The sequence below is a fragment of the Anomaloglossus baeobatrachus genome, chromosome 6 (assembly GCF_048569485.1).
Source record: "Anomaloglossus baeobatrachus isolate aAnoBae1 chromosome 6, aAnoBae1.hap1, whole genome shotgun sequence".
NCBI lineage: Eukaryota > Metazoa > Chordata > Amphibia > Anura > Aromobatidae > Anomaloglossus > Anomaloglossus baeobatrachus.
Genome location: NC_134358.1, coordinates 239,004,367 through 239,024,388, shown reverse-complemented (window position 1 = coordinate 239,024,388; position 20,022 = coordinate 239,004,367). Strand labels below are relative to the sequence as shown.

The window sequence follows — 20,022 nt, the reverse complement described above, 5'->3', positions numbered from 1 at the left end:
TCCTAGTGTTCCACCAGGACAAGGTAGTGCTGCGCCCTATTCAGGAGTTTCTCCCTAAGGTTGTATCCGCGTTTCTTCTTAATCGGGATATACCCTTTCCTTCCTTTTGTTCTCATCCGGTTCTCCGGTATGAAAAGGATTTACAGTTGTTAGTTCTGGTGAGAGCACTCAGAATCTACATTTCCCGCACGGCGCCCATGCGCCGCTCTGATGCATTTTTTGTCCTTGTCGCTGGTACGCGCAAGGGGTTGCAGGTTTCTAAAGCCACCATGGCTCGATGGATCAAAGAACCAATTCTTGAAGACTACCGTTCTGCGGGGCTTCCGGTTCCTTCAGGGCTGAAGGTCCATTCTACCAGAGCCGTAGGTGCGTTTTGGGCATTACGACACCAGGCTACGGCTCAACAGGTGTGCCAGGCAGCTACCTGGTCGAGCCTGCACATTTTTCACCAAACATTATCAGGTGCATACCTATGCTTCGGCGGACGCCAGCCTAGGTAGAAGAGCCCTGCAGGTGGCAGTGGCTTCCCCATAGGGGAGGGCTGTCTTGCAGCTCTAACATGAGGTATTTCTTTACCCACCCAGGGACAGCTTTTGGACGTCCCAATCGTCTGGGTCTCCCAATAGAGCGCTGAAGAAGAAGGGAATTTTGTTACTTACCGTAAATTCCTTTTCTTCTAGCTCTTATTGGGAGACCCAGCACCCGCCCTGTTGTCCTTCGGGATTTTTTTGTTGTTTGCGGGTACACATGTTGTTCATGTTGAACGGTTTTTCAGTTCTCCGATGTTACTCGGAGTTAATTTGTTTAAACCAGTTATTGGCTTTCCTCCTTCTTGCTTTGGCACTAAAACTGGAGAACCCGTGATATCACGGGGGGGTATAGCCAGAAGGGGAGGGGCCTTGCACTTTTTAGTGTAGTGCTTTGTGTGGCCTCCGGAGGGCAGTAGCTATACCCCAATCGTCTGGGTCTCCCAATAAGAGCTAGAAGAAAAGGAATTTACGGTAAGTAACAAAATTCCCTTCTTTATCCGGCCGCCGTACCGGCTAAATATGCCGCATGCGTAAAAAAAACGGACAGAACGCAAGGCCATGCGGCACAATCCGGCGCTAATGCAAGTCTATGGGGGAAAAACCGGGTGCGGCGACAGCTGTTGCCGCATCCGGTTTTTCAGAAAAGCGCCGGATTGTTCCGCACAGCAAAAACCTGATGTGTGAACATAACCTTAAAGGGTAGGTACCTTTTTAACCCCTTAACGACCGCGGGGCGTAAAATTACGTCCTAAATGACATAATCTTACTGCCCGCGGTCCTCCGGCGGCAGCATGCCGCGATCGGCACACATCTCAGCTGATTTTCACAGCTGAGATGTGTGCCTGCTAGGCACGAGCAGAATCGTTATCTGCTCGTGCCGATTAACCCCTTATATGGCGCTGTCAATACATGACAGCGCCATTATAAGCGCGATCGCGGTAAAGTTTTACTTACCGCCGAAACCGGAAGTCACGTGACGCGATCACGTGACTCCCGATAGTTGTCATGGTAGCACAGGGTCATGTGATGACTCCTGTGCTACACATGAATTGGTTTCACTTTCGCTGTGCCCGGGGCACAGCAAAAGAGAAAGACAGCGTATCTGCTGTTTACAGCCTTCCAGCTGTGATCAGCAGATACTGCAGAGCGATCGGAATGCTGATCGCAATAGCCCCCTAGGGGGACTAGTAAAATAAAAAAAAAGTGAAAAAATAAGTTTTAAAAAATTAAAAAAAAAACAAACCTAAAAGTTCAAATCACCCCCCATTCGCCCCATTGAAAATTAAAGGGTTAAAAAAATAAATATACACACATTTGGTATCGCCGCGTTCAGAAACGCCCGATCTATCAAAATATAAAATCAATTAATCTGATCAGTAAACGGCGTAGCGGCAAAAAAATTCCAAACGCCAAAACGACGTTTTTTTGTCGCCACAACTTTTGCGCAAAATGCAATAAGAGGCGATCAAAACGTAGCATCTGCGCAAAAATGGTACCGTTAAAAACGTCAGCTCGAGACGCAAAAAATAAGCCGTCATTGAGCCTAAGATTCCGAAAAATGAGAACGCTACGGGTCACGGAATATGGCGTAAAACGTGCGCCACTTTTTTCGGACAAACTTCCGATTTTTTTTTAACCCCTTATATAAAAGTAAACCTATACATGTTTGGTGTCTAGGAACTCGCACTGACCTGAGGCATCACACCCACACATCAGTTTTACCATATAGTGAACACAGTGAATAAAATATCTCAAAAACCATAGTGCTATCGCACTTTTTTTGCAATTTTTCAGCATTTGGAATTTTTTTTGCCATTTTCTAGTACACAATATGGTAAAACTGATGGTTTCATTTAAAAGTACAGCTTGTTCCGCAAAAAATGAGCCCTCACATGACCATATTGACTGAAAAATAAAAAAGTTACGTCTCTCAGAAAAAGAATGGCGAAAAAAAAAAACGGAAAGCGAAAAATCGGCCGGTCGTGAAAGGGTTAATGTCACCAGAGAGACCGTTCTTTCTGGAAAAAAGCTAATTTGCATAGATGGGGCCCCCCCATGTTTGCACTGCGTTCACACCACTGTCTCCGCCACACTTAAGCTTACTCCTAAATGCTTGGAGAAAGTGTAGTCCGTCATGGCTGGTATGATTATTTTGGAAATGCATGATAGAATGGGTGTATATTTCTGATATTATTTAGCATTTTATGAGTTCAGTTAAAGACAGAGTTGATGATTCCAAGTGTAGTTGGCCTGCACCCACCAAGCCTGACCGCTGCAGCTTGTACTGAGCAGTGTGAGATCGCGGCAGCAGGGAGGAAGGACACTGCTACTCAGTAATTGAGCTTGAAATTTAAAAAAAAGTATAATACAGCCATTCTGTTATGACTTAGAGGAAGTACACCTGCCTCATCAAGTCTAAGACCTATCTAACAAGGTAAGCAGTTTGAACTCTGAAATCTGGTGACAGATCTGCTTTAGGCTATGTGTGCACGTTGCGTTGTGTTTTTTTTTTTTTTTTTTGCGTTTCTGTAGCTTTTTGAGAAGCAGCGTCACATTGTCAAAATTCATGCGTTCTGGTTCCCCTGCAAAATCTGAGAATCATGCAAAATCTATGCGCATGTTGCTTTTTGAAACGCCGCGTTTTGATTGTCAAAAATTTGACAAAATCTCTGCGTTTAGAAAAGCAGCATGTCACTTCTTTTGAGTGTTTTGGCAGCGTTCTAAACCCATTGAAATCAATGAGTTGTAGAAAAACGCTACCAAAGTGGTCCCCACATGTTAACCTGGCTTTCCACGGTAACTAGATCTGGGTAAGTGGCTTTGCATTTTTTCTGATCTAGGAACATAATGTGACTCTTTGTGAGCTTACCACTACTACCGATACAGCACCACCTCTACCCTGGGCAGTGTGCCAAAATCTACTTAGTTACCCTGTATTGGAGATAAAGGATATCTTTTCTCTCCATTTATTCCGGGACACGTAGGGTTCTTTACCCCCTTCAGCACACCCCTTCCTTCCTTTTACCTGAATTTATTACCATTATGTATTAATATATCCTTGAGCACCTTACTACAATAAATATTTCACAATATTTTGCTCGTTTGGGTATGTGCTTATTTTTGCAAAATCAAAGACTCCAATTCTTGCCTTATGTATCAAAATGTTAAGCAGTGCGTTTGCATTGCATTTTTGTTGCGATCCGCATGTTTTTTTTACATAAAGGCAGGTCTTCCTGTCTCTCTCTGTCGGGCGTTCTGTCGGTCTCTGTGTCTCTCTCTCTCTCTGTGTTTCTGTCCATGTCTGTTTCTCCCTCCCACCCACTCTCTCATACTCACCGCACCACGATCACCAGCGCGGCGCTGCACGGCATTCACACTGTGGCGGCTTCTCCTCCTTTGAAAATGCCGGCCGCTCATTAATCCATCTCTTATTCCCTGCTTCCCCAGCCCACCGCCGCCTGTGATTGGTTGCAGTGAGACAGCTGTCACTCAATGTGGGGGTGTATCTGACTGCAACCAATCACAGCCGCTGGTGGGCGTGTCTATATCGAGCAGTAAAAAAAGAAAAATTAAAAAAAAGACATGCGGTCCCCCCCAATTTGGATACCAGCCATGGTAAAGCCACACGGCTGAAGGCTGGTATTCTCAGGATGGGGAGCTCCACGTTATGGGGAGCCCCCCCCCCCCGACCTAACAATATTAGCCAGCAGCCGCCTGGAATTGACGCATCCATTAGATGCGGCAGTCCCGGGACTGTACCTGGCTCATCCCGAATTGCCCTGGTGCGCAAACTGGGTAATAAGGAGTTAATGGCAGCAGCCCATTGCTGCCACTAAGTCCTAGGTTAATCATGGCAGGCGTCTCCCCGAGATACAACCTTCCATGATTAACCTGTAAGTTAAAGAAAATAAACACACACATCCAAAAATCCTTTATTTCTAATGAAAGACAAAAAAACACCCTCTTTCACCACTTTATTAACTCCTCAAAAACACCTCCAGGTCCGACGTAATCCACACAAGGTCCCACGACTCTTTCAGCTCTGCTACATCCGCTGACAGGAGCGGCAGTAGAACACCGCCGCTCCATGCAGCCACTGAAGTGAGTCGTGCGATCAGCGGTGCTATCACTGAGGTTACTCGCGGCCACCACTCTCAGGTGGAGGACTACAGCTGTGGCCGCAAGTAACCTGAGTGAAAGCATAGCTGATCGTGCGGCTCACTGCAGTCACTCAGTATTTGCGATCACAGGTGAGTCCTTCACGTGTGACCGCAAATCAAGCCGCAGCACACGCACCGAGCCGCGCAATCACAATGAAGTCCGGTGAAGTTCATCAGAGTTCATTCTGATCGCGCGGCTCTGTCTCGCAGCCAGCCATGCTTTTTTTTGACAGTGCCGTCCCACTCGGCTCTGCTGAAATTCTACGGGGATGTTGCAAAGCAGAGTGGGACCGCACTGTCAAAAATGTGCGTTCTGGAAGAATGCAGAATGCATTAATTCAGCAGGAATTCTGCAGTAACAATATGTCTCAGAACGCAGCTTTTCGGCTGCGTTCTGAGACGCACATGCAGTGACTTACACGGTGCGGAATAGAACGCAATGTGTGCACATAGCCTTAAAGGGAACCTGTCGGGTGCAATATGCACCCAGAACCAAGAGCAGTTCTGGGTGCATATTCCTAATCCCTGCCTAAACACCCCTGTATCTAGTAGCATAAAGAGATCTTTAGAAAAAGTATTTCTAAATATCCTTCATGATATGCTAATCAGCGCAGGGACTAGTCGCAAGGGTGTTAGTTCCTGTGCTCATTCCGCCCTTTTAGCATGTTGGCATGCCCACAGGGGTGTACTAACATGCTATTCCATGCAGCGTCATCAGCAGTGAGGTGCGTACCTGTGTCCGCTGCAATCAGAAGTCCCGGCACTTCCAATCATGCACACTATGAAGCTGGGTGTACACGTCCCGGCTTCAGAGAGGTCTAGTGCGCATGATCGGAAGTGCCGGGGAATGCGCACTGAACCTAAAGCCGGAGTCATCAGTGCTGACAACGGACACATGTATGCGCATGCGGCGCGCTGCATTGAATAGCATGTCAGTATGCCCCTGTGTGCGTGCTACCATGCTAAGAGTGTGGAATGAGCGCAGGAACTAATGCCCTTGTGACTAGTCCCTGCACTTGTTAGCATATCGAAGATCTTTAGAAATACTTTTTTCTAAGGATTTCTTTATATATACTACTAGATACAGGGACAGTTGGACAGGGATTAGCAATATGCACCCAGAACTGCTCATGGTTCTGGGTGCATATTGCACTTGGTCTGCCTCATTAAAGTGAACATGTCAAGTCCAAAATTTTACATTTTAGACTTTGAGCTCCTTTCTGATGGGTTCTGTATTTTTAAACAAATCATTAGCATGTAGTAAAATATGCTGGGGAACGTCTGAATAATTTCTCAGGCATTTAGGAAGAAGCCCCCCCGCCAGAATGAGTGAGGAAGAGAATTCGGTATGAGCCCAGCTGACGACTTGCTACATCTATTCCCAAACCGATCTTCTTAAATGCATACAGTCCACACGTTCACTTACCGTGTTTCCCCGAAAGTAAGACAGTGTTACATTCTTTTTACCCCCAAAAAGTCCCACTGTCTTATGTTGGAAAAAAAATCCCACAGCAATCGCAGCAAGTCTCCATGCAATGTACCGTATGGGGACTTGCCGCGATTGCTGCATATGAGGGCACTGAGGCTGCGTGTTTTTGTATGTTGTCCGTGGTCCTGATGGACTACGGACAACATTACTGCAACATTTCTCGGTGGCTGAGCGCCCTACCGCCGGCATGTGACAGCTCTCAGCTGGGCGCCCGGCCGCCGGCATGTCAGGGCGCTCAGCTGGGCGCTCGGCCGGTACTGTAAAGAAGAAAAAGAAAAATAAATTAAATAACGCTTTCCGTTTACTATGTCTTACTTTCGGGGTATGTCTTGCCGACCCCCCCCCCACCCCCCCAAAACCCCCCACTACGTCTTACTATAGGGGGTGTCTTACTATCGGGGAAACACGGTAGTTGTAGAAATTGATTACATGACCAAAAGATGGACATCTATATAAATCCTTTTATTCTGTATCCAGTACAATAAGATTAAATACAAAAAATACATTATCCTACTTCAAAATGTATTAACATCGGATTACCTTATATTATAAATACTGTACACTACTGTAAACATACGTTCTGTGACTTATTTACAGGGCTGCATTTGAGGTCTGTTTCTTTACTTCATGGATAAAAAAGAAATGGTTCCAGATGAATGACCTGGGGGAATCAATCATGTGGAATTGTTTGTGGTGGGTTTTTTTTGGGGAGGGGAAAAAAATTTTTTAGGGAATAGCACAGACCTCAAATACGGAAATTACAGTCTAAAACCAGAAGAAAACTAAAGACATTCATTTAGGCTGATGCTCAAAAAACATTACATCTCTAATTTTTTTTGTCTGTTAAAGGTAAAAAAGAAGCACAAGAAATGATCCATATAGTAGCAGTGCAGTGATCGGCTTCCTTTCAACTTTTTTATTAAAAAAAGAAAAAAAAAAATTGCTTTCACATAGACCAATACCAGACCTTTAAAGAGTCACCTGGCACCTTCTCATGGCTGAAAATAGAGCTCCCAGCAGAACAAGCGCTCCAGTGTATAGGAGTTGGCTGAGATGGCCAGCCGGCATCTGTGTATGGCCGGTTTTGGTCTATCTAATGCAGTGTTTCCCAAACTCCAGTCCTCACAGCCCCCGACAGGTCATGTTCTCAGGATTTCCTTTAGTATTGCATACTTGATGTCTTCATAATGATTCCATCACCTGTTCAGTACTAAGGAAATGGTGACCTGTTGGGAGGGCCGTGAGGACCAGCGTTTCAGAAACACTGATCTAGTGTGACACGGATCAATACATCTTTAGGAACCAAAAACAATGGCTTGAAGCAGAAGTGCTGTTCTGTAAACTAACAACTTCCACAACTCGGTATCAAGGGTTAAACATATAGTTGGAGTGAACCTTGGAAATGTTGCCATGTTTTTCACTTGATCAGTGACTATTAAAGATATTTTTCAGGCTGAGATAAAAGGTCTGCAGTAACTTGCAGACTACCAAATTGTGACCGTGTGCAATGTGCAGGCTGTCACGATTCCCCTGTATTTGCAGCAGGAGTCACGTGTTGCCTACATTGTACTACACTACTCTCAATAGTATAATCATATGATCGCTCACTCAACGTGAAATCATGACTTGTGGCCATTGCACACCGTTACAAATTGGCAGTTTGCATTCGCAGAGTGATGGCAAGATTTTACTTTCTGCCCTATAAGCAGCAACTACAATAAGGTATCAGAAGACACTAGTATTGTTCTACCATGGCAGGATGTTCCCTGCTGCAGGGGAGCGCAACTGATGTTCAGAGGTGGTGTCACCATTGTGGCCGTTTCTTGGTCGCCTTATAGGACCAGTTGGACTGTACAAGAATTGCTGTTTTACATGTTAGAATATAAACATAGATCACTTAGTAGAATTGAGTGAATTGATTCCTCCCTGGTCTAGTGGCCACAACAGTATTCTGGGGCCCTGCAACCATCTGGCTCTTGTTTTGATTAGCCGACTTGCACTATTTCGAGCCAGGACTGCCAGTCTAAAGAGTTGGCAGGTATGAGGCGGTTCTCCTGCGCTCTTGTTCGGTGGCTACAGAATACTCATGTGACCACTGGAGCATCTCTATTATTTTGCAATTTTAGCTGAGGATGTGCACATTGGTTCAGAAAACCGATTTGTTAAATACCCTGACAACCCACTTTTGAAAATCTTTTGGTAGGTTCTGTTTTATTTGCACTTTTCAGAGTGACCAGTAGGGTGCACTATAAGATAACCAATCCAATGTGGCCCAGAGAATAAGCCTTCAACAGGTTATACATTAATGTCAACTAAAGTCTGGGATGGCAGGAAAGACTGTGCTAATTCACAGTACATAGACATGGAGGTTTCTACATGCACAGGTATGTGCGCACTAGTCGTTTTTGGTGCGTTTTTTGGGTGTGTTTTTGCCCAGAAAACTGCATGACTTTGCTTCCCCAGCAAAGTCTATGACTTTTCCTTTTTGCTGTCCGCGCACACTTTTTTTTTTTTTTTAGCTGCATTTTTGAGCTAAAACCCCCCCCAAAATGGACATTTCAATTCTTTCCTACGTTTTACTGCGTTTTTCATCCATGCAATGCACTGGAAAAACACAGCAAAATGCAGTGATCAAAAACGCAACCAAAAACACACAAACGCGGTAAAAACATGCTTTTATGCTTTTTTTTTTTTTTTTTTTTACTGGTGCGGTTTTTTGCGGCCAAAAACACAGAAAAACGAAGCATAAAAAAACCCGCTGTGTGCGCACATAGCCTAACGGGGAAAGGAATTTAACATCTTCTGGATGGACAGTTTGCAGCAGGTGAGGACAAGCATTACACCTATCATAGTGCGTTTTTCCTGATCAGTCTTGTTCATTGGAAAGAAAACCACAGGCTGCAAGTGTAACACACACAGGACAATCCTGCTGAGGATCTGATCAAGTACCTTCAGATCAACTAATTTAGCTTTTTGTCCACTTTTGTCACAAGACCAAATTTGACTTGTGGTGATCATTCCGATACAGTCTTATTTGTTATTTTTGATCCTTTGCACCATTTCCCCATCTCCAGTACAATGTCCTATTGGTTACTATTTACACTTTGTATTGGTCTTCTAACGTTTCTTTCCACATTCCAGTCATAATACATTTGTTTCCAAGGCTACTTTTAAGCCATTGATAACTTTTATGATCCGGTTAATATTTTCTACAGAGTGGCATGTATACTCATACCAGGTAGAAGTGCGGCAATGAGGCCCCTGGTACATGCCACACAGAAAATATTAACCATATAATAAAAATGATCAATGGCTTAAAAATAAATTGTGTTCACCTTTTTAAAGTAAAAGTTTATACACGTGGCTCAGAATTGTATTTTTTTTTTTTTTTAATAGCAATGGCTGACAGATTTTCCCCCTTTCTTACATATATGCAGTTAACCTTACAAAGTCCTTGTATGAATGAAATCTCAAGAACTTTGGATACATGAAAATCAAGGATCTGTGAAAACCAGCGTTCTTAACCACTGAAATCCCTGACGGTGAACACTTCCATAGACTCTGATCCCTAGAACAGTGATCATTTGTTTGAATGGGAACTTTATGTAACCAGACTAGGAACATTAAGCAGGGCTTTATCCAGCTGGGGCATTTTTCCTGTCTATTAATGATGCCTTTACTCTTGAAGTTTGGCAGGTAAAATTATACTTCTGTACAAAAAAAGTCTCCAGAGTGGGAAATGTCCATAGAAGCTACGTCTAGCGATGACCACCATACTTGGCAACCCAATCTGTTCTTCCATGAATCGGTTGTTGGCGGTTTAACACAGAGAGGTTCTTTGCTGCTGGTTTGTACGCTGGAGCAGGAAACTGGGTACGGATAGCTTTAGTTTTCCATGTGTCATAATCTAAAATGAAAAAGATCAAAAGTATATTGCAATGACATGAACTTCATGTATACCACACACTTCTTAAACTGCAGCTCAAGCATGCCCCAGGACTTCGACTGACAGCCATGTCCTCACTGATTCACTGCAAAGGGTGGCTGTCAGTCAAAGTGCCAGGGTGTGATTACAGCCCCCGCACACAATGTTATAAGCAGGGACTTAAAGGAATTCTGCCAGCACGTTTTTGCTCTGCAAGCTGAAGCCAGCATGCTTTAAGGGTTAATACAGAGTATAAAGGGATTGCGGTCTTGTCAGCCTGATCTGTTGCTTATCTGCCATGTTTGTTTAAGCAGCAGAACCCTTAGCATTGCTGGGACTACAGTGATGCACAAGGCAGTCTGACATGCCGCCTCCTCTGACACCTCACTGTCAATGTACAAGCTCTATAGCGAGCCTGGTGTGGGCGGAGAAGGTCAGTCAACTCTCCTCCATTACTAAACCTAAAAATTCTGATTGTGTCAGAATGGTTGCACCCAGTAATCTAAGGCCCTGTGCCCATGCGGATTTTGACGCAGATTTTCAGAAACCTGCAGGAAAATCTGCATGTCCATTGTGAAGCCAGCAAAGTCTATGAGAATTCAGAAGTGCTGTTCCCACGTTGAGTATTTTTCCCTTGTGTATTTGGTGCAGATTTCTTTTTTTCTACACCAAATACGCAAGGGAAAAATAAGCCACGTGGGCACAACACTTCTGAATTCTCATAGACTTTGCTGGCTTCACAATGGACATGCAGATTTTGTTGCAGATTCTTAAATACGCATCAAAACTGCACAGCGTAGGCACTGGGTCTTAGTGATACATTGTTGGATTAAGAATCTCTGACTACATCATGCCGCTCACAGCAAAAACCTGCTGACAGATTAACCCCTTCACTTCCTGGTGACACTTCGTTTTTGTTTTTTCCTCCCCTTTTTTCAAAAGCCATAACTTTTTTTTATTTTTCCGTCCAAGATTGCCATGTTTGTTTTTTGCAGGATTTGTTTTTTGAATGAAACCATTCGTTTTATCAAATAGTGTACTGGAAAACAGGAAAAGTTCATGTGCTGCGAATTTGCAAAAAACATGCACAATTGTTTTGGGGTCTTTTATTCACCCTGTTCAATATATGGTAAAACTAACATGTCATTATGATGACTCACGTCGGTACATAGATACCAAACGTATACTTTTTACTTTTATCTAAGGGGTGAAAAAAATTCAGAAGTTTGTCCAAAAAAAAATGTTTTTGTCGCCATTTTCAGAGACCCTTAGCGTTCTCATTTTTCGGGATCTGGGGCTTGGTCATGGCTTATTTTTTGCGTCTTGATCTGACGTTTTTATACAGTTTCTGTGTAGATGACATGTTTTGATTGACTGTCATTGCATTTTAAAGCAATGCTGTGGCAACAAAAAACATGATTTTGGCATTTGAATTTTTTTTCTCTCTCCACGTACAGATCAGATTTTATATTTTGATTGGGCATTAATGAACCCAGAGATATCAAATATGAAGTGTATTTTTTATTATTGCTATTTTCAATGCAGCAAAAAGGGGGGTGATACGTTTTTAGGCTTTCAATTTTTTTCTTTTTTTTTTTTTTTTAAACTTTTACTTTCATTGATTTTACTAGTCCCCCTAGGGCAGATTATCACTGCACAGTGCAATCGCTTGTGCATTTCTTCTGATCAGAGCATCAGCACAATGATCAGCAGAAATGCAGCGTTCCTGTGAGTGCCGGTGCTCCTTTGATTCTCACAGGAAATATGTCATGGTAGTGTTAGGGTTCATCAGCTGACCCCGCACCACCATGGCAACACATTGGTGCCCCGTGATTGCGTCATGGCACTGCAAATGGCGGCAGGGAATGACGCGATACCCGCCGCGGTCATTTAAATTTGTGCTGTTAAATTTTGACAGCGCAATCTAAGTGGATCTCTGATCCACCCGTGCCTGTTAGCCACACATGTCTGCTGATCAGATCAGCAGACTCATGGGGATTACCGCAGGCTCACTGTTACCGGGAGAACACAACCTAGGACGTGTATATATATACGTCCAAGGACTTGAAGGGGTTAAGTTGTGCCAGCACTTCTGTATGACAAAGCTGGTGGCTCCCAGGAGGAATATAGTTCATTTTAGCCCACTAGCTGTTCTTTCAGTACAGTGGACAGGGACCTTTCTAACACGGTTTATCTGCAGATTAACCCTATATCTGCAAGTAAATAACGTTATTCGACATGACAGGTTCCCTTCAAAGACAAAGAAGGGAATTTTGTTACTTACCGTAAATTCCTTTTCTTCTAGCTCTTATTGGGAGACCCAGACGATTGGGTGTATAGCTACTGCCTCCGGAGGCCACACAAAGCATTACACTAAAAAGTGTAAGGCCCCTCCCCTTCTGGCTATACACCCCCAGTGGGATCACTGGCTCACCAGTTTTAGTGCAAAAGCAAGAAGGAGGAAAGCCAATAACTGGTTTAAACAAATTCACTCCGAGTAACATCGGAGAACTGAAAACCGTTCAACATGAACAACATGTGTACCCGCAAACAAACCAAAAATCCCGAAGGACAACAGGGCGGGTGCTGGGTCTCCCAATAAGAGCTAGAAGAAAAGGAATTTACGGTAAGTAACAAAATTCCCTTCTTCTTCGGCGCTCTATTGGGAGACCCAGACGATTGGGACGTCCAAAAGCTGTCCCTGGGTGGGTAAAGAAATACCTCATGTTAGAGCTGCAAGACAGCCCTCCCCTACGGGGAGGCAACTGCCGCCTGCAGGACTCTTCTACCTAGGCTGGCGTCCGCCGAAGCATAGGTATGCACCTGATAATGTTTGGTGAAAGTGTGCAGACTCGACCAGGTAGCTGCCTGGCACACCTGTTGAGCCGTAGCCTGGTGTCGTAATGCCCAGGAAGCACCCACGGCTCTGGTTGAATGGGCCTTCAGCCCTGATGGAACCGGAAGCCCAGCAGAACGGTAGGCTTCAAGAATTGGTTCCTTGATCCCTCTAGCCAGGGCGGCCTTAGAAGCCTGCGACCCTTTGCGCTGACCAGCGACAAGGACAAAGATTGCATCCGAACGGCGCAAGGGCGCCGTGCGGGAAATGTAGATTCTGAGTGGTCTCACCAGATCTAACAAATGTAAATCCTTCTCATGAACTGCATGAGGACAAAACGAAGGCAAGGAGATATCCTGATTAAGATGAAAAGAGGATACCACCTTCGGGAGAAACTCCTGAATGGGGCGCAGCACTACCTTGTCCTGGTGGAAGACCAGGAAGGGAGTCTTGGATGACAGCGCTGCCAGCTCAGACACTCTCCGAAGAGATGTGATCGCTACCAGAAAAGCCACGTTCTGGGATAGTCTAGAAAGTGAAACCTCCCTCAGAGGCTCGAAGGGCGGCTACTGGAGGGCAACTAGTACCCTGTTCAGATCCCATGGATCTAACGGCCGCTTGTACGGGGGAACGATATGGCAAACCCCCTGTAGGAACGTGCGCACCAGAGGAAGGCGTGCCAAACGCCTCTGAAAAAAGACGGATAGCGCCGATACCTGACCTTTAAGGGAGCCGAGCGCCAAACCTTTTTCTAACCCAGATAGCAGGAAAGAAAGAAAGGTAGGCAATGCAAATGGCCAGGGAGACACTCCCTGAGCAGAGCACCAGGATAAGAATATCCTCCACGTTCTGTGGTTCTTAGCGGACATGGGCTTCCTAGCCTGTCTCATGGTGGCAACGACCCCGTGGAATAATCCTGAAGACGCTAGGATCCAGGACTCAATGGCCAGACAGTCAGGTTCAGGGCCGCAGAATTCCGATGGAAAAACGGCCCTTGGGACAGTAAGTCTGGTCGGTCTGGTAGTGCCCACGGTTGGCCGACCGTGAGCTGCCACAGATCCGGATACCACGCCCTCCTCGGCCAGTCTGGGGCGACGAGTATGACGCGGCTGCAATCGGATCTGATCTTGCGTAGCACTCTGGGCAAGGGTGCCAGAGGTGGAAACACATAAGGGAGCCGGAACTGCGACCAATCTTGCACTAGGGCGTCTGCCGCCAGCGCTCTTTGATCGCGAGACCGTGCCATGAAGGTTGGGACCTTGTTGTTGTGCCGGGACGCCATTAGGTCGACGTCCGGCCTTCCCCAGCGGCGACAGATTTCCTGAAACACGTCCGGGTGAAGGGACCATTCCCCTGCGTCCATGCCCTGGCGACTGAGGAAGTCTGCCTCCCAGTTTTCTACGCCGGGGAAGTGAACTGCGGATATGGTGGAGGCCGTGGCCTCCACCCACATCAGAATCCGCCGGACTTCCTGGAAGGCTTGCCGACTGCGTGTCCCTCCTTGGTGATTGATGTATGCCACCGCTGTGGAGTTGTCCGACTGAATTCGGATCTGCTTACTTTCCAGCCACTGCTGGAAGGCTAGTAGGGCAAGATACACTGCTCTGATTACCAGAACATTGATCTGAAGGGTGGACTCCTGCTGAGTCCACGGACCCTGAGCCCTGTGGTGGAGAAAAACCGCTCCCCACCCTGACAGACTCGCGTCTGTCGTGACCACCGCCCAAGACGGTGGTAGGAAGGATCTTCCCTGTGATAATGAGGTGGGAAGAAGCCACCATTGCAGAGAGTCCTTGCCGTCTGTGAAAGGGATACTTTCCTGTACAGGGATGTTGACTTCCCGTCTCATTGGCGGAGAATGTCCCATTGAAGTGGACGCAGATGAAACTGCGCAAACGGAACCGCCTCCATTGCCGCCACTATCTTCCCGAGGAAGTGCATGAGGCGTCTTAAGGAGTGCGACTGACCTTGAAGGAGAGTCTGCACCCCAGTCTGTAGTGACCGCTGCTTGTCCAGCGGAAGCTTCACTACCGCTGAGAGGGTATGAAACTCCATGCCAAGATACGTTAGTGATTGGGTCGTGACAGGTTTGACTTTGAGAAGTTGATGATCCACCCGAACGTCTGGAGAGTCTCCAGCGCAACATTCAGGCTGACTTGGCATGCCTCTTGAGAGGGTGCCTTGACAAGTAGATCGTCCAAGTAAGGGATCACAGAGTGTCCCTGTGAGTGCAAGACTGCTACCACTGCCGTCATGACCTTGGCGAACACCCGTGGGGCTGTCGCCAGCCCGAATGGCAGAGCTACGAACTGAAGATGGTCGTTTCCTATCACGAAATGTAGAAAAAACATTGGTGCTCTGTAGCAATCGGCACGTGGAGATAAGCATCTTTGATGTCTATTGATGCTAGGAAATTTCCTTGAGACATTGAGGCAATGACGGAGCGGAGGGAATCATCCGGAACCGCCTGGCCTCCACGTGCTTGTTGAGCAGTTTTAGGTCCAGAACGGAACGGAAAGAGCCATCCTTGTTTGGCACCACAACCAGATTGGAGGAAAACCGTGTCTTGTTCCTGAAGAGGAACCGGGATTACCACTCCTTCTGCCTGCAGAAGAGCATCTGCTCGGTGGGGAGGTGGGGACGATCTGAAGAATCGAGTCGGAGGACGAGAACAGAACTCTGTCCTGTGCACGTGGGCACACTGTCCCTCACCCACCGGTCTGTGACCTGTAGCAGCTAAATGTCGCCAAAGGCGAGCGAGTCTGCCATCAACCACGGATGCGGAAAGATGAGAGAGCTGAGAGTCATGAGGAGACCGCCTTGGTAGCGGTTCCTCCGGCTGCCTTCCTTGGGCGTGATTGAGCCCGGCCGGCAGCTGAGCCCCTCTGAGGCTTTTCAGCCCTTTTGGACGAGGACAATTGGGACCTGCCCGAGCCTGGGAAGGACCGAAACCTCGACTGTCCTTCCAGGACAGCATTAATAGGGTAAGTCGCAATGCAGACATTGCGAGGTTACGGACGCCCCTGCGGCACAGATGTACCTGTGCTCAAGACCAGCTGCGCAAGAACAGCTGAAGAGCTTAGGGTGCCCATACGGCTGTGAATGCCGGAGCAACCGACACGCCGATAGCCTCATAGACAGATTTCAACCAGAGTCCATCTGTCTGTCAATGGCATCTGTAAGTGAAGTCCCATCTCCACTGCAACTATGGCTCTAGCCGCAAGCCTGGAGATCGGAGAATCCACCTTTGGACCCTGGGTCCAACGCCTGACCACGTCAGGGGGAAAGTGATAACGTGTATCCTTAATACGTTTGGAGAAAACGCTTATCTGGGAAGCGTGGTGTTCCTGGACTGCTTCTCTGAAGTCAGCGTGGCCAGAACAATACTCAATATAAGCTTGAGCTACTGAAATGGGACTTCTCCTGCTGTGAAGCTGACTCCTCCGCTGGGGGAGCTGAGGGAGAAAAGATCCAACATTCCATTGATGGACGCTATAGGATCATTCCTTATGGCGTCATCATCCGGTGTATCCGGAGTGAGAGCGGTGTCAGGATCAAAGTCCTGATGAGCTACGTCTGCCTCATCATACAGAGAGCCTCCTGGGACCCCCCCGGAGCACCGATTTTATTCCAAGTGAGGGTGGCCAGGGAGCAATGATCCAGATTGCCCAAGGCCTGTCCGGACTGCAAGTCTCTATGTCATTGCAACTCCGTCCCTGTCCTTGGACAGGGTTGAGAGGTGGTTCTTTTGGCCACGTCAAGTAGAGACCCCGGCTGACCAAGTGCTACAGGGGAGCATTGCACACAATGGGGAGCAGTGCCGTGGAACAGTATCACATGCAGTAAAAACAGCATCGAAAGCCTGTGTTGCTTATATGCTGCTGCCGACTTATAGAGCCAAGAATGGCGACCGTACAGTGCAATGTATATCATACAAGCATAAAGTACAAATGAACACTGCAGCACATGCAATACAAGCAGCATAGAAAGCCTGCTTTTCTGCTGCTGTAGACTAGCCATCTAGGGGAATATAGCCCAGAATAGCGACCATACAGTGCAATGTATAGCATACAAGCATAAGTACAAATGAACACTGCAACACCTGCAATACAAGCAGCATAGAAAAAAACCTGTGCCTCAGCACCCTTGCTTTTCTGCTGCTGTAGTCTAGCCATTCTATGGCGAATATAGCCAAGACTAGCGACCGTACAGTGCAGTGTATAGCATACAAGCATAAATACACATGAACACCTCAGTACGTGCAATACAAGCAGCATAGAAAGCCTGTGCCTTAGCACCCATGCTTTCCTGCTGCTGATGTGTCGCCATCTAAGAGGGCATATAGCCCAAAATAGCGACCTATGCAGTGTAAGCTTAAAATACAAATAGACAAACTGCGGTATTTAGTGCCAGCACCCCAGGTGCCGCTTACCGCCCGCCTATAAGCGGGTGTGTGGTCGCCCTAGTCCTGTGCCTGGTTGCCCAGAGTCCGTTCTCCCAGCTCGGGCTGCAGGAATGGCTGCCGGCGTCCTTCTCCAGCTCGTGTGAGTAGGGGCGGGCCGTGGGCGTGCCCCAAGTCAGAGCGGGAAACCGGCGTCCCACAGTGTCTAGTGAGAGGGCTGGAGCATGTAAATAAGGCTCCAGCCCTCGGCGCTGCTGATTGTACAGCGTCTCTCCCCTACCCTGATTGACAGGGTGGGGGCGGGAACGAAGCGGAGCTAGGCCGCAAAAGCCGGGGACTGGATTTATAAGCGCCGCCGCCGTAAAAGCGCGGTCGGCGCTAAGTCCCCGGCGCACTACAAGTCCCAGCCGCGCCGCCGCTCCCGGAGCGTCCGGCGCGGTAGTTCCCAATAAATAAAGTCACTCAGCTAGGCTGCAGTGACTGTAACCCTTTACTGTCCCCGGCGCACTAGCACACCCAGCAAGTCTGGAGTGTGCTGTGCCTGTGTACGGGGACACAGAGTACCTGAATGGTGCAGGGCCATGTCCCTGAACGGCACTCCCGCTCCACATCCAGCAGGTTCAATGGGTCTGTGGATGGAGCCCGGCCTCAGGGCTTTGGGGCCGGTAAGATCCCACTTCCTCAGAGCCCCTCAGGGGGATGGGGAAGGAAAACAGCATGTGGGCTCCAGCCGCCGTACCAGCAATAGGTACCTCAACCTTACAAACCACCAGTGGGGTGAGAAGGGAGCATGCTGGGGGCCCCATATGGGCCCTCTTTTCTTCCATCCGATATAGTCAGCAGCTACTGCTGACTAAACAGTGGAGCTATGCGTGGATGTCTGACCTCCTTCGCACAAAGCCGAAAACTGGTGAGCCAGTGATCCCACTGGGGGTGTATAGCCAGAAGGGGAGGGGCCTTACACTTTTTAGTGTAATGCTTTGTGTGGCCTCCGGAGGCAGTAGCTATACACCCAATCGTCTGGGTCTCCCAATAGAGCGCCGAAGAAAGGTGGTGTCACACACAGCGACGACGTTGTTGCTACGTCACCATTTTCTGTGACGTAGCAGCGACGTCCCGTCGCTGTCGCTGTGTGTGACATCCAGCAACAAGCTGGCCCCTGCTGTGAGGTCGCCGCTCGTTGCTGAATGTCCTGCTTCATTTTTTGCTCATTGCTCTCCTGCTGTGAAGCACACATCACTGTGTGTGACAGCGAGAGAGCGACGAACTGAAGCGAGCAGGGAGCCGGCGTCTGTCAGCCTGCGGTAAGCTGTAACCAAGGTAAACATCGGGTAACCAAGGGAAGCCCTTTCCTTGGTTACCCGATATTTACCTTAGTTACCAGCGTCCGCCGCTCTCACGCTGCCTGTGCTGCCGGCTCCCTGTACGCCAGAGTACACATCGGGTAAATAAGCAAGGGTTTGCTTATTAACCCGATGTGTACTCTATCGTGCAGGGAGCCAGCGCTAAGCGGTGTGCGCTGGTAACCAATGTAAATATCTGGTAACCAAGCCCTTGGTTACCCAATATTTACCTTAGTTACCAAGCGCAGCATCGCTTCCACCCGTCACTGCTGGCTGGGGGCTGGTCACTGGTGAGATCTGCCTGTTTGACAGCTCACCAGCGACCATGTAACGACGCAGCAGCGATCCTGATAAGGTCAGGTCGCCCGTCGTGATCGCTGCTGCGTCACTATGTGTGAACCCAGCAAAACATCTTAAAGGCTAAATGCCCTGTCACACACAACGAGATTGCTAACGAGATCGTTGCGGAGTCACTGTTTCTGTGACGCAGCAACGATCTCGTCAGTGATTTCGTTATGTGTGACACCTACCAGCGATCAGGCCCCAGCTGTGAGATCACTATTCACTGCTGAATGGGCCGGACCATTTTCTTCAAAGGCGATCTCCTGCTGGGCAGGATGCATCGCTGTGTTTGACGCCTACCAACGACCTCCTCACATGGTCCCAAGGCTCGCCGAGATAGTTATATAGGTGGCTGATCGTGACTGCGTCATTGGTAAGGTCTGACTATGTGACATCTCACCAGCGACTTACCAGCGTTCCTTATCAGGTCGTATCGTTGTCTGGATCGCTGGTAAGTCGTCGTGTGTGACTGGGCCTTAAGATGGGAATAAACTGTTCAGTTTTTAGTACGGACACCCTTTTCTATCCATTGGTCAAATATCATAGGATCTAATGGAATTAAAAATCTAACTAAAATATCTGGTTTCGATCAGGGCTGGTCTTTTATAGAGGTTTCACCTATAAGCTGTAAATATTCAAACACATGAATGTACACATCAAATCTAGAATACAGGACTGAATCAGTGTAGAAAAGGGATAAGAAAACTCGGGATCTAAGGAAGGGCATGGCAGACAGTCTCAATCTAGAGATTACCTGGGACATTTTCAATAACTGCTTTCTGACAGGTAGGCTTTGGTTTGATAATTTTTGGCTTAGTGTTCACAGCATCACTGCTGATGGGCAAAGCTGACAGAATAGAGAAACATGCATACAATAAAGAGAAAAAGAAAGTAACAGGAAGTGTAGGATATAGAACAAGTTTACTGCAGGAAATGGGATTTCTACCTTAAAATGAAAGTTTAGTGACCACAACCATGGAACATTTACTTACAAA

At 47.3% G+C, this 20,022-nt stretch overlaps 1 protein-coding gene across 3 annotated transcripts in view; it reads right to left on the bottom strand.

Moving 5' to 3' along the window:
- Positions 1-6,630: 6,630 nt before the first annotated feature.
- The window catches only part of MAK (male germ cell associated kinase), a 116,821-nt gene continuing 103,429 nt past the window's right edge, over positions 6,631-20,022 (bottom strand). For 2 of the 3 annotated variants that reach the window (XM_075314763.1, XM_075314762.1), the window contains exons 14-15: positions 19,782-19,874; positions 6,631-10,086 (exon numbers count right to left, since the gene is read on the bottom strand). In XM_075314763.1, coding sequence (XP_075170878.1) covers positions 9,938-10,086; positions 19,782-19,874 — 242 coding nt within the window. In that variant the 3' untranslated portion in view covers positions 6,631-9,937. The remainder of the gene's footprint in view (positions 10,087-19,781; positions 19,875-20,022) is intronic. The other variant, XM_075314764.1, reaches the window with a different exon arrangement.